Source organism: Rhinopithecus roxellana, chromosome 10 (assembly GCF_007565055.1).
Source record: "Rhinopithecus roxellana isolate Shanxi Qingling chromosome 10, ASM756505v1, whole genome shotgun sequence".
In the NCBI taxonomy this organism is placed as follows: domain Eukaryota; kingdom Metazoa; phylum Chordata; class Mammalia; order Primates; family Cercopithecidae; genus Rhinopithecus; species Rhinopithecus roxellana.
The window spans coordinates 32,445,341-32,461,104 of NC_044558.1; the positions used below are offsets into that span (position 1 = coordinate 32,445,341).

The window sequence follows — 15,764 nt, forward strand, 5'->3', positions numbered from 1 at the left end:
TGAACTGTATATGTATATCTGCTTTGAGACATAATAATTACTTTAACTTTTTAGGACTTTGATTATATTTAATCTCCTGGCTTGATGAAATGTTAGAATATAAAGGAAATAAATTTTCTTTCTTAAAAATGTTTTAGGATGGTTTTCTCTCCCTGTGGTACTACTTCCTGATGGCCTGATATTATGTCATGTATAATTGGATTGATGTTCAGTCTGAGAATTTCTTTTTCTTCTTGGCAGCATGGGGTAACCTTGGAAATGTTCTGAAGAGTCAGAGCAAAATTTCAGAAGCTGAAAGCGCCTATAGAAATGCTTTGTATTACCGCAGCAACATGGCTGACATGCTTTATAATTTGTGAGTATGCCTTGCTTTCTCTGGTTTGGTTCATCTTTGAAACCTGCAGTAAGAGGGACTATTGATTTAACTGCGGGAAATGGAGATGATGATAGCTCTTGTACTGAAATGGTCTTTTTGTTAATCATGCTTCTGAGACTATTAGGTGGATAGTGGTTGTGATTTCTTTGTTTTGGACCACATCATCAATATTCATGTGTACTTATATGTTACGCCTGAATTTTTTGGAAGTGGTATGCCATGTTACATAAACATTGGTTTAAATATTTTTTAGTTCTTAAAATGTTTGTTCAATTAATACTTAGATGAGTTCATAAAATAAGCCTATTACGTATAAGAGTTATGTAAATCATGTGTTGATTATTAGCATTATTAATTTTTTGAGACAGTATTTCACTCTGTGGCCTGGGCTAGAGTTCAGAGACACTGTCATAGCTTGCTGCAGCCTCAAACTCCTGAGCTCAAGCAATCCTTCTGCCTTAGCCTCCCAAAGAGCTAAGACTGCAGGTGCTTGTCACCATGCATGGCTAATTTTTAAATTTTTTTGTAGAGATGGGGACTCACTATATTGCCCAGACTGGTGCCTAACTCCTGGCCTGAAGCAGTTCTCTTGCCTTACCCCACAAAGTGCTGGGATTATAGGTGTGAACCACTGTGCCCAGCCTTGATTATTAATGATAGATTTTGTCTTCCATTAAAAAAAATTGCCATATCAAAGTATATATAGAATATGTGCTACACTAGAAAAGTGAGTGAGTAAGGTCATGGTTCTTTTTTGTTTTCCTCTTCGTAGGCACTGATGATTATCAGTGAGGTTGGGATAATTTAGGATATTATTATATGTTGGGTTAGAAAAATCCCTAGGGGAAAAACTGGTTTTGTTCATTGAGTGGACAGTCCTAGCTGGTACAATGAGATGTGAGTAGATAAATGCAAAACAAACTCAAGTATCTTCTTTGTCTCTTATATTTATGAGAACATTTTGTTTATAAGTAACAGAAATCCAGTTTAAGCTTGCCTGAACACACCAGAGAATGCATAAACTCCCCTAACTGGAAATTCCTGGATTTACTAGATGCAGGCCTAGTTAGATCTAGTGCCTGATTGTGTTTCAGGAATGTTTCTCCATTTTGTGGCTCTGGTTTCTTCTGGGTTTGCTCCATTTTCTGTGGTACTCTATAACAATGGGAAAGATGACTCCTGTGCCTTTGTGGATATAGATGGCATCCTTATTCTTCTCAATCTCAGAAGGAAAGAGGACTGTTTTGTCTCAGGGTCTGTGTTAATCCCGGAAAAAGTTGTTGGACTGACCCTCCTGCAGTCCTGTGCCCTCTCTTGGTTGAAACACTGAGTGATGTGGGAGGGGCAATGAGTCACTTCCATTGACAGCACTTCCAGAGTTGGAATGGAATGGAGGCAGACCAGTTCTCTATAGTAAGATGACTGATCCTAGGAAAAATAAGATGCTTGCTGCTTGAGTTTAATGAATGCTGTGTGATATTGACAGCATCAAGCTAATCTGTAAACTTTTAAAATATGTATTTATGCTCTGGTTACCTGAATCTTTTGTGTTGGCTAAGTCTAAAGGCACAGATACTTTAAAATAAAAGGTAACTAAAAATAAAAAAAAAAATCTAGATATTTAAGGGAAAGCAGACAGGATAAGCTCTGCTTTAATTTTTTGTTCATACGTTGCCGTTGTTTTTAACCTCGTAGGCTTTAATACTGGGATCCCAATCTAGCGGCCTGTGGTCTGAATTAGGTCAGCAGATATGTTTTGTGTTGGCTTGCACAGTATGTAATTTTCTCTTTGTCACTTGGAATTCTTTCACATGAAGCACACCTGCTCCAGTATACTGTTCCTTCTACCTACTCTCTTCTGTGTCTTGTTTCACCATGTGTCTTACCATCTTCTTTGCTGAACTAATTTCAATTTGTATCTGTTTCTTTTCTTGAATGAAAATATATATCTAGGTACTCCTACAAAGGCTTAAGTCCTCTTCATCTAAATAGTGTTATTTTGCTATATTTTTATTAATATTATTTGTATTTTATGAAAAAGAACCCTATGAGTTTAATATATTCATACATATGTTCTTTACACTTTTTGCATCTGAAAGTGATGTCAGAGGGGCCTCTTGCCTTGCAGTATGGGATATTGCTTTTCTGGCTCCCATCCTTCATACATTTTTGGAAGAAAAGTAAGCTGAACAACCAACACCTCTTCATTGAAATATTTCTCTCTGTCTTATCCATAGTCCATGGTTAAAATGCTGCCCACCTCTTTGCGATACCTGTTGGACAAGGATTCAAAGCATTTATCCAGGTTTATTCTTTACTGAGAAGAGAAATGTATTCAATTAGAAAATTTCACTTGACATGCAATTTTAAAATTATATCTTAAGACTTTGTCTGTCTCTGGATGCATATGTAAATCATGCCAGCATATGAATTGACCTTCCCAAACCCTAGTGAAAAGTCTTTGCTGGAAAAGTGGTTATTGGCAAGATCAGTTTTTCCCCCTAATTGTTGGAAATGGGTTATGTCATAAGTGCCAAATATAGTTCCACAATATTTTTTACTAATATGTTGGGTCTTTAAGCCACACTTATCTGTCACCCTAAATGGAGAAGCTTAAATTCCACAAGAAATACTGGCAATGATTTGAAAGTATTGGCTTTGACAGAATTCTGATATCAATAATTCTATTTTACAATAGGTAAATTTTTCAATGATTTTAAATCAAATATTTTAAAAAATGCACTTTTGCAATATATAATATTATAAATAAGTTTGGTATCATATTTATAGGAACAAACATTTTTTCTACTTATTTGCATAGGTAGAAAAAAGAAAAGTTTTCTCATAGAAAGTTTAGAGACTGTTAAAGAGCAAATTTTAGTTTTGAGATATACATAATTTTCTCTGGTGTACGGAAGTTACTCCTTGTTCTATCTTAACTCCTAAAAGAGAAGGAAATTGCTTTTCTCAGTCTTTCTAGGACATATAACGTGATAATACCTCTTTGAGATAGTAGCATGCATTAATCACTTGTCCTTTCATCAGTTACAGTTATGTCTTTTAAAGATGTTTATGACAGAGGCATAGAACAAACCATTTGTGTTAATTGGCGTGGAATACCTACATTTGTTCATACATTTTAGAAGGTTTTGGGAATTGTAAGCTTCTGTTAGGCCCTCAGCGTAATACATGTACATTTATTACTCAATGTAATATATGTAATATATATATATAGTAACATATGTACTACATCTAAGTAGCACATATGAATATTGTTATAGGTAAAGATAGAGGAAAAATAGGAATGATCTTGGAAAATATAAAGTAAGCAATAGTATGAGTTATGTAGATTTATATCTGAAATTTAAGGAACATTACCTTATAAGATCATAAATATTTGAGGACAGCATTTTTCAGGAATGAAATCAAGTTATATCCAAGAGGTACACACAAAGAGTTATATTCCATGTTTGTAAAATGATGGGATAATTTTAATTGTTTTTCTTTAGTAGCAGTAGCTTCAATTACCTCTGTGTGCTAAATGTTCTTCTTAGTTCTTTACATACGTTACCATAGTTTTTCTTCAAAGGAAGCCTATAACACAAGGAAACTGAGACTCAGAGGTAGTGTGTCTGAGGTTACACAGAAAGTAAACAGAGGAGCCAATATATGAACCTAAGACATTCTGACTTTGTATCCGTGCAACACTTGTATTTCTTTTTTAAATATATTTTTATTATACTTTAAGTTCTGGCATATATGTGCAGAACGTGCAGGTTTGTTACATAGGTATACATGTACCATGGTGGTTTGCTGAACCCATCAACCTGTCATCTACATTAGGTATTTCTGCTAATGCTATCCCTCCCCTAGCCCCCAACACCCAACAGGCCCCAGTGTGTGATATTCCCCTCCCTGTGTCCATGTGTTCTCATAGTTCAACTCCCACTTATGAGTGAGAACATGTGGTATTTGGTTTTCTGTTCCAGTGTTAGTTTGCTATGAATTATGGTTTCCAGCTTCATCCATGTCCCTGTGAAGGACATGAACTCATCCTTTTTTATGACTGCATAGTATTCTGTAGTGTATATGTGCCACATTTTCTTTATCCAGTCTATAATTGTTGGGCATTTGGGATTGTTCCAAGTCTTTGCTATTGTGAATACTGCTGCAGTAAACATACTTGCACATGTGTCTTTATAGTAGAATGATTTATAATCCTTTGGATATATACCTAGTAATGGGTCAAATGATATTTCTGGTTCTAGATCCTTGAGGAATCGCCACACTGTCTTCCACAGTGGTTGAACTAATTTACACTCCACCAACAGTGTAGAAGCGTTGCTATTTCTCCATATCCTTTCCAGCATCTGTTGTTTCCTGACTTTTTAGTGATTGTCATTCTAACTGGCGTGAGATGGTATCTCATTGTGGTATTTCTTTAGGCAGAAATAAACCAAAGGTTTGGGAAAAAAGCCTCAATATATATGTTTCAAATTTAGAAAAAAATAACCTTTACATAGAGAAATAAAATATTTAGAATTAAATATATTAGAGAATATAAGGTTTTAGTAACTGTTAGTGAGTTTACTGAATTCATGGTATAGAATTTTGTTAAAAAAAATCATTGGATTTGCACACCTGTGCTAAGAGTTGCCTTCAAGGAGAGTGCTACAGAAGGCATTTTTAATTCTAAATCTATTAAGTATAACGTCGTTTGATATCATTTGAATCCATGCTTACAGACAGTAGTTACATAATATGAAATTTAAACAGTACTTAATTCTATTCTTAATAACAATAGATATCATGCATTTATTGTACAGCCTTGTATTTAGCCTTTTATTCATATTGTCAAATTTACTAAAATCTGTTATTTCATACAAGAAATTATTAAGACCAGGTTTAATAGATTTGCATTATGATGTTGGTTTGTCTTTTCACGTATAATACATTTTCAGAGACAAAGTAGATGAATCATGCTCAGTGATTTACACTGTCTAGTTTTATAAGTATAGAGTTCACTTTCAACTTCTTCACTACACCACTCACTGCAATGTGAAATATAATTGATTTTTAGGCTAAGAAATAGTCAATGTCCTTTCGTTGTTATGGATTTGTTTCGGTCTGTTCCAAATGATATTTAAAATGGTAATTCAATAGAACATTAAATATTGTATTAGGAATTAGATTTCAGAATGCAGATGAATTTGACATGCTATAGTCAATTCTTGATTATCTTACCTAATGGAAGAATTATGTCTGTTGATGATAGAAATTTTGCTACTGTAAGTTAGTTGTCATTTTGTTCTGTGTTGTAAGAATCTGAGTAAATACCCAATCCGAGAAGCTAATAAATGAGCAAGAAAATAAACTAAAAATTTAAGAGAAGTAAAGAGAAAATATAAATAAATCGGAACGCAGAGAAACAATAGGAAGTAATGCATAATCTAAGATCTTGTTCTCTGGAAGATCAGCAGCTCTGGGTAAGGCTAATACAGGGCAAATTATAAAATCTCAAATATACAATTTTAAGAATGAGAAAAGAGTTATAACTGGATATATGCTTAAAATAATAAAACACTAATAATATATATGAAAATCCTACTAATATATGTACTTCTTCCTGGAAAATATTAATGGTCAATTTGGCCCAAGAAGAGATAGGCAGTCTCGATCAAAAACCTTGGAAAACTTTGGAAACAATATTAAGGAATTATCTCAACAAGGAACTGAGTCAAGGCATCTCACAAGTGAGTTCTGTCAAATCTTTGATGAAGTGATATTTCATGCAATCGTTGGACTTCTTATGTGTTTTTTATTAAGCTAGATAAAACTGATTACAAAGTAGCTGACTACATTTAACACACCTATACACACAAGGACAACAACAACAACAAAACAGAACAAAAAGCAAATAAACAAGAACCATACAACCCACAAAAGGCCAGTTACACAACAAATACAAATGTATATACATGTCTTAAAATTAATATAGTGGATGTAGCCCATATTAAAGATTTAAACACCATTACCAGATAGTCTAAGATTTATGGTGGGATATTTAATATTGCAATTAAATTACTATACTCTTTCAATTTAAAAAGTCAGAGGATTAAAAAATATCATTTCTAGAAATGCCAAGAAGGCATTTGATCAGCAGCTACCTTGGAAAGCAAACTTATAAATAAACTAGGAATAAATAAATAATTCTGTGTCATAATAAATATCTGTCCAAAGTTAGTAGTAATTACTACATTTAGTGTTGAAGCATAGTGACCATTTCCGTTAATATTCAGCTTCTTGGGGTAATGACATTTTCTTATTCATTATTATATCCTGCATACCTAGAAAATTTCCAATTGCACTGATCTTTTAAATAAGTTATGAAATCCGTATCAGAGCAGAATATATCCCATTTTTCAATAAGTGATAAGACTAGTAATGAGTATTAGGAAAACCACATTCTTTGAATTATGTAAGTATATTTTGATCATTATCACTAAACACTTCTGCCTTATAAAGAGCTTTCTTGAAATAGACATTTGTTTCATTTTCTTGCAGTTTCAGAAACAAACACATTTATATTAGGGGTGACTCCTGTGTTAGTTTCCTAGGACTGCTGTAACAAAAATACCACAAGGTACATAGCTTAAAATAGAAATTTATCATTTCACAGATCTGAAGACTAGAAATTCGAAGTCAAGGTGTTGGCAGGGCCATGTTCCCTCTGAAACCTGTGAAAGAATCCTTCCTTGCCTTTTTCTTGTGGTTTCTTGGTGATCTTTAGCATTTCTTGTCTTGCAGCTGCGTAATTCCAGTCTCTGACTTCATTGTCACATGATGTTGTGTATTTCTATCTTCACATGGCCATCTTCTGAAAAGGACATCAGTCATACTGGATTGGGGCCTACCTATAATATTGAATTACATCTGTAATGATCCTGTTTCCAAACAAGGTCACATTCTGAAACAGTAGAGGTTAGGACTTCAACATACCTTTTGCGGGGGTGAGGGGGACATGATTCAACCCATCACATCTCCTTACCTCCCTATTAGTAGCTTCAGTGTAAAAGAGAGAGGGCCCAGCCAGGAATTTTTAATGGAGAGAGTGAAAGAGTGGGACAGGGGGGCGGAGCAAGATGGCCAAATAGGAACAGCTCGAGTCTCCAACTCCCGGCGCGAGCGACACAGAAGACCGGTGATTTCTGCATTTTCAACTGAGGTACTGGGGTCGTCTCACTGGTGAGTGCCGGACAGTCAGTGCTGGTCAGCTGCTGCAGCCCGACCAGCGAGAGCTGAAGCAGGGCGAGGCATTGCCTCACCTGGGAAGCGCAATGGGGAAGGGAATCCCTTTTCCTAGCCAGGCGAACTGAGACACACAACACCTGGAAAACTGGGTAATTCCCACCCCAATACTGCGCTTGAAGCAAACGGGCACACCAGGAGGTTATACCCACACCTGGCCCGGAGGGTCCCACGGCCACGGAGCCTCCCTCATTGCTAGCACAGCAGTCTGTGATCTAACCACAAGGCAGCAGCGAGGCTGGGGGAGGGGCGCCCGCCATTGCTGAGGCTTAAGTAGGTAAACAAAGCCACTGGGAAGCTCGAACTGGGTGGAGCTCACAGCAGCTCAAGGAAACCTGCCTGTCTCTGTAGACTCCACCTCTGGGGACAGGGCACAGCTAAAAAACAACAGGGGAAGCAGCAGAGGCCTGTGGAGACCCGAATGACTCTCTCTGACAGCTTTGAAGAGAGCAGTGGATCTCCCAACACGGAGGTTGAGATCTGAGAACGGACAGACTGCCTGCTCAAGTGGGTCCCTGACCCCTGAGTAGCCTAACTGGGAGACATCCCCCACTAGGGGCAGTCTGACACCCCACACCTCACAGGGTGTAGTACCCCCTGAGAGGAAGCTTCCAAAGTAAGAATCAGACAGGTACACTCGCTGTTCAGCAATATTCTATCTTCTGCAACCTCTGCTGCTGATACCCAGGCAAACAGGGTCTGGAATGGACCTCAAGCAATCTCCAACAGACCTACAGCTGAGGGTCCTGACTATTAGAAGGAAAACTATCAAACAGGAAGAACACCTGTACCAAAACCCCATCAGTGCATCACCACCATCAAAGACCAGAGGCAGATAAAACCACAAAGATGGGGAAAAAGCAGGGCAGAAAAGCTGGAAATTCAAAAAATAAGAGCGCATCTCCCCCTGCAGAGGAGCGCAGCTCATCACCAGCAACGGATCAAAGCTGGTCAGAGAATGACTTTGACGAGATGAGAGAAGAAGGCTTCAGTCCATCAAACTTCTCAGAGCTAAAGGAGGAATTACGTACCCAGCGCAAAGAAACTAAAAATCTTGAAAAAAGAGTGGAAGAATTGAGAGCTAGAATAATTAATGCAGAGAAGGTCATAAATGAAATGACAGAGATAAAAACCATGACACGAGAAATACGTGACAAATGCACAAGCTTCAGTAACCGACTCGATCAACTGGAAGAAAGAGTATCAGCGATTGAGGATCAAATGAATGAAATGAAGCGAGAAGAGAAACCAAAAGAAAAAAGAAGAAAAAGAAATGAACAAAGCCTGCAAGAAGTATGGGATTATGTAAAAAGACCAAATCTACGTCTGATTGGGGTGCCTGAAAGTGAGGGGGAAAATGGAACCAAGTTGGAAAACACTTCAGGATATCATCCAGGAGAACTTCCCCAACCTAGTAGGGCAGGCCAACATTCAAATTCAGGAAATACAGAGAACGCCACAAAGATACTCCTCCAGAAGAGCAACTCCAAGACACATAATTGCCAGATTCACCAAAGTTGAAATGAAGGAAAAAAACTTAAGGGCACCCAGAGAGAAAGGTCGGGTTACCCACAAAGGGAAGCCCATCAGACTAACAGCAGACCTCTCGGCAGAAACTCTACAAGCCAGAAGAGAGTGGGGGCCAATATTCAACATTCTTAAAGAAAAGAATTTTAAACCCAGAATTTCATATCCAGCCAAACTAAGTTTCATAAGTGAAGGAGAAATAAAATCCTTTACTGATAAGCAAATGCTTAGAGATTTTGTCACCACCAGGCCTGCCTTACAAGAGACCCTGAAGGAAGCCCTAAACATGGAAAGGAACAATCGATACCACCCATTGCAAAAACATGCCAAAATGTAAAGACCATCGAGGCTAGGAAGAAACTGCATCAACTAACGAGCAAAATAACCAGTTAATATCATAATGGCAGGTTCAAGGTCACACATAACAATATTAACCTTAAATGTTAATGGACTAAATGCTCCAATTAAAAGACACAGACTGGCAAACTGGATAAAGAGTCAAGACCCATCAGTCTGCTGTATTCAGGAGACCCATCTCACATGCAGAGACATACATAGGCTCAAAATAAAGGGATGGAGGAAGATCTACCAAGCAAATGGAGAACAAAGAAAAGCAGGGGTTGCAATCCTAGTCTGTGATAAAATAGACTTTAAACCATCAAAGATCAAAAGAGACAAAGAAGGCCATTACATAATGGTAAAGGGATCAATTCAACAGGAAGAGCTAACTATCCTAAATATATATGCACCCAATACAGGGGCCCCCAGATTCATAAAGCAAGTCCTTAGAGACTTACAAAGAGACTTAGACTCCCATACAATAATAATGGGAGACTTCAACACTCCACTGTCAACATTAGACAGATCAACGAGACAGAAAGTTAACAAGGGTATCCAGGAATTGAACTCATCTCTGCACCAAGCGGACCTAATAGACATCTATAGAACTCTCCACCCCAAATCAACAGAATATACATTCTTCTCAGCACCACATCACACTTATTCCAAAATTGACCACATAATTGGAAATAAAGCACTCCTCAGCAAATGTAAAAGAACAGAAATTATAACAAACTGTCTCTCAGACCACAGTGCAATCAAACTAGAACTCAGGACTAAGAAACTCAATCAAAACTGCTCAACTACATGGAAACTGAACAACCTGCTCCTGAATGACAACTGGGTACATAACAAAATGAAGGTAGAAATAAAGATGTTCTTTGAAACCAATGAGAACAAAGATACAACATACCAGAATCTCTGGGACACATGTAAAGCAGTGTGTAGAGGGAAATTTATAGCACTAAATGCCCACAAGAGAAAGCAGGAAAGATCTAAAATTGACACTCTAACATCACAATTAAAAGAACTGGAGAGGCAAGAGCAAACACATTCAAAAGCTAGCAGAAGGCAAGAAATAACTAAGATCAGAGAGGAACTGAAGGAGATAGAGACACAAAAAACCTCCAAAAAATCAATGAATCCAGGAGGTGGTTTTTTGAAAAAATCAACAAAATTGACAGACCGCTAGCAAGACTAATAAAGAAGAAAAGAGAGAAGAATCAAATAGATGCAATAAAAAATGATAAAGGGGATATCACCACCGACCCCACAGAAATACAAACTACCATCAGAGAATACTATAAACACCTCTACGCAAATAAACTAGAAAATCTAGAAGAAATGCATAATTTCCTGGACACTTACACTCTTCCAGGACTAAACCAGGAAGAAGTTGAATCCCTGAATAGACCAATAGCAGGCTATGAAATTGAGGCAATAATTAATAGCCTACCAACCAAAAAAAGTCCAGGACCAGATGGATTCACAGCTGAATTCTTCCAGAGGTACAAAGAGGAGGTGGTACCATTCCTTCTGAAACTATTCCAATCAATAGAAAAAGAGGGAATCCTCCCTAACTCAATTTATGAGGCCAACATCATCCTGATACCAAAGCCTGGCAGAGACACAACAAAAAGAAAATTTTAGACCAATATCCCTGATGAACATCGACGCAAAAATCCTCAATAAAATACTGGCAAACTGGATTCAGCAGCACATCAAAAAGCTTATCCACCATGATCAAGTGGGCTTCATCCCTGGGATGCAAGGCTGGTTCAACATTCCCAAATCAATAAACATAATCCAGCATATAAACAGAACCAAAGACAAGAACCACGTGATTGTCTCAATAGATGCAGAAAATTCTTTTGACAAAATTCAACAGCCCTTCATGCTAAAAACGCTCAATAAATTCGGTATTGATGGAACGTACCTCAAAATAATAAGAGCTATTTATGACAAACCCACAGCCAATATCATACTGAATGGGCAAAAACTGGAAAAATTCCCTTTGAAAACTGGCACAAGACAGGGATGCCCTCTCTCACCACTCCTATTCAACATAGTGTTGGAAGTTCTGGCTAGGGCAATCAGGCAAGAGAAAGAAATAAAGGGTATCCAGTTAGGAAAAGAAGGAAAACCATCTGTTTGCAGATGACATGATTGTATATTTAGAAAACCCCATTGTCTCAGCCCAAAATCTCCTTAAGCTCATAAGCAACTTCAGCAAAGTCTCAGGATACAAAATTAATGTGCAAAAATCACAAGCATTCTTATACGGCAGTAACAGACAAACAGAGAGCCAAATCAGGAATGAACTTCCATTCACAATTGCTTCAAAGAGAATAAAATACCTAGGAATCCAACTTACAAGGGATGTGAAGGACCTCTTCAAGGAGAACTACAAACCACTGTTCAGTGAAACAAGAGGACACAAACAAATGGAAGAACATACCATGCTCATGGATAGGAAGAATCAATATCATGAAAATGGCCATACTGCCCAAGGTTATTTATAGATTCAATGCCATCCCCATCAAGCTACCAATGAGTTTCTTCACAGAATTGGAAAAAACTGCTTTAAAGTTCATATGGAACCAAAAAAGAGCCCACATTGCCAAGACAATCCTAAGTCAAAAGAACAAAGCTGGAGGCATCACGCTACCTGAGTTCAAACTATACTACAAGGCTACAGTAACCAAAACAGCATGGTACTGGTACCAAAACAGAGATATAGACCAATGGAACAGAACAGAGTCCTCAGAAATAATACCACACATCTACAGCCATCTGATCTTTGACAAACCTGAGAGAAACAAGAAATGGGGAAGGGATTCCTTATTTAATAAATGGTGCTGGGAAAATTGGCTAGCCATAAGTAGAAAGCTGAAACTGGATCCTTTCCTTACTCCTTATACGAAAATTAATTCAAGATGGATTAGAGACTTAAATGTTAGACGTAATACCATAAAAACCCTAGAAGAAAATCTAGGTAGTACCATTCAGGACATAGGCATGGGCAAGGACTTCATGTCAAAAACGCCAAAAGCAACGGCAGCAAAGCCAAAATTGACAAATGGGATCTCATTAAACTAAAGAGCTTCTGCACAGCAAAAGATACTACCATCAGAGTGAACAGGCAACCTACAGAATGGGAGAAAATTTTTGCAATCTACTCATCTGACAAAGGGCTAATATCCAGAATCTACAAAGAATTCAAACAAATTTATAAGAAAAAAACAACCCCATAAAAAAGTGGGCAAAGGATATGAATAGACATTTCTCAAAAGAAGACATTCATACATCCAACAGACACATGAAAAAATGCTCATCATCACTCGCCATCAGAGAAATGCAAATCAAAACCACAATGAGATACCATCTCACACCAGTTAGAATGGCAATCATTAAAAAGTCAGGAAACAACAGGTGCTGGAGAGGATGTGGAGAAATAGGAACACTTTTACACTGTTGGTGGGATTGTAAACTAGTTCAACCATTGTGGAAAACAGTATGGCGATTCGTCAAGGATCTAGATCTAGATGTACCATATGACCCAGCCATCCCACTACTGGGTATATACCCAAAGGATTATAAATCATGCTGCTATAAAGACACATGCACACGTATGTTTATTGCGGCACTATTCACAATAGCAAAGACTTGGAATCAGCCCAAATGTCCATCTGTGACAGACTGGATTAAGAAAATGTGGCACATATACACCATGGAATATTATGCAGCCATAAAAAAGGATGAGTTTGCGTCCTTTGTAGGGACATGGATGCAGCTGGAAACCATCATTGTTAGCAAACTATCACAAGAACAGAAAACCAAACACCGCTTGTTCTTACTCATAGGTGGGAATTGAACAATGACATCACTTGGACTCGGGAAGGGGAACTTCACACACTGGGGCCTATCATGGGGATGGGGGAGGGGGGAGGGATTGCATTGGGAGTTATATCTGATATAAATGACGAATTGATGGGTGCTGACGAGTTGATGGGTGCAGCACACCAACATGGCACAAGTATACATATGTAACAAACCTGCACGTTATGCACATGTACCCTAGAAGTTAAAGTATAATAAAAAAATAAAAAATAAAAATAAAAAAATAAAAAAAATAAAGAGTGGGACAAATAAGACTTTTAAAAAGCTAACATTTTGAACAAATGTCAGTGGTGCATGTGTATATATGTGTGTATGTATGTCTGTGTATATATGTGTGTGTGTGTGTATATTATATATTATCATTATGTGTATATATGTATATATAATATATAAGATATATATATATATATATATATATATATATATAATGATACCAAGAAATCTCTTAGGGAGAGGTAGTTTAGGTTGAGACAGCAATAAAAGAAATATGTGGTGAAGAATTGACACCATAGATTCAATCCTTTTTTTTTTTTTTTTTTTTGAGACAGCGTCTTACACTGTCACCCCAGGTTGGAGTGCAGTGGCATGATCTCAGCTCACTGCAACCTCCACCTTCCAGGTTTAAGCAATTTTCCTGCCTCAGCCTCCTGAGTAGCTGGGATACAGGCACCCACCACCACACCTGGCTGATTTTTTCTTTTTTTTTTTTTTTTTTTTTTTTTTTTGAGACAGAGTCTTGCTTTGTCGCCCAGGCTGGAGTGCAGTGGCTGGATCTCAGCTCACTGCAAGCTCCGCCTCCCGGGTTTACGCCATTCTCCTGCCTCAGCCTCCCGAGTAGCTGGGACTACAGGCGCCCGCCGCCACGCCCGGCTAGTTTTTTGTATTTTTTTAGTAGAGACGGGGTTTCACCATGTTAGCCAGGATGGTCTCGGTCTCCTGACCTGAGGTGATCCACCCGCCTCGGCCTCCCAAAGTGCTGGGATTACAGGCATGAGCCAGTGTGCCTGGCCTTTTTAGATTCAATCCTAATAAGAGTATGAGAGATGTTTTTGAACATTCAGGGCCAGGTTTTGAGAATATTTGAAAGGTCAGAGATTACAGGATACAGCTGGTGAGACTACTTGGCATAGACTTTAAAAACGGAGTTTGGCCTATGAGAAATGAGGACTGGTGGAAATGTAAGGAAAAGTAATACTTCGAGACAGGATTTCCTGCCAAGTTCGATAGTGGGGAGTATGTGTTGGGGATAGAGGGAGGTAAGCCGATTGGTCTCCCAAAATAGATAATTTCAGAAAGATTATCAAGCAGGACTGCCCAGAAGTGTTGGTCATGTCTGACATAGAGCGAATGAGACTGAGAGATTTTGTTATAATTCTGTTGGCTTGAGGTTACCAGTGCTCTTGGTGTACATCTCAGCTGGCTCTTTACTAATTCCTGGAATGAAGTGGGGCAGCTTGCAGGTACCTGTGTTTTCATGTGGCAAGAGCAAGGCCTGACGCCTAGTACATAATGTTCATTTTGTTTTAATTGATAAGTATCAATTAATACACAAATATGCTCTTGTGAAACATTCAAATAATACTGAAGAATATGGAGTAAAACTTAGACGTCCCAATTATTGATTCCTCATATCCTTTTCCTCCTCCAGTATAGATCTTACCACGTTTTTGGTAAGCATTTATACGTGTGGTTATGTATACACGTTCAAGTTTTTTCCCCTGCATATATGAATCATTATTAATTTTTGACTGTTTTACATGTGTGCAGATATGTCAGAATTTGTATAATCGTCTTCATTTTAAGTTGTTCATATTGGAGGTGTTAAGATCAACAACATTAATGAATGCTCAGTGGGATGATTTCAAAACTATATTGCTTCATTTTCCATTTTTCTCATTACAAGTGGAGTTGAGTAATTTTTCTTATGTTAATTGGCTCTTTGTAATTTTCTTGGGAATTTACTGTTCATATTTCTTGCTTAGTTTTCTATTGTGTAGGCTTTTTTTTTTTTTTTAATGAGTCGTAGGGTTGAAAACTTGTGTGTAAGCACACAAACCTATTTTGCATATATCTTCAACTAATTTTTAACCTATCATTTTTACTTAAAGCATTTAGTGTGTGCAACTTTAATTTCTATATAGAAAAAAATCCCCAAGTTCTCTTATTTAAACCCTCTGTATTTTGTCTCTCTGAAAATGACCATTTGCAGCCTAATATGTTTTTAAATTGGACATTTTTTGAGTAGTTTTAAAGTTATGTTTGCTTTTTGTTTAGATCATCAGTCTACTCTGGATTCATTTATTTTTTGTATTAA

At 37.6% G+C, this 15,764-nt stretch overlaps 1 protein-coding gene across 1 annotated transcript in view; it reads left to right on the forward strand.

The window, feature by feature from the left end:
* The window catches only part of TMTC2 (transmembrane O-mannosyltransferase targeting cadherins 2), a 453,316-nt gene that overhangs the window by 240,197 nt on the left and 197,355 nt on the right, over window positions 1–15,764 (forward strand). The window contains exon 4 of the mRNA XM_030939608.1: window positions 241–355. Within this exon, the coding sequence (XP_030795468.1) occupies window positions 241–355 (115 nt within the window). The remainder of the gene's footprint in view (window positions 1–240; window positions 356–15,764) is intronic.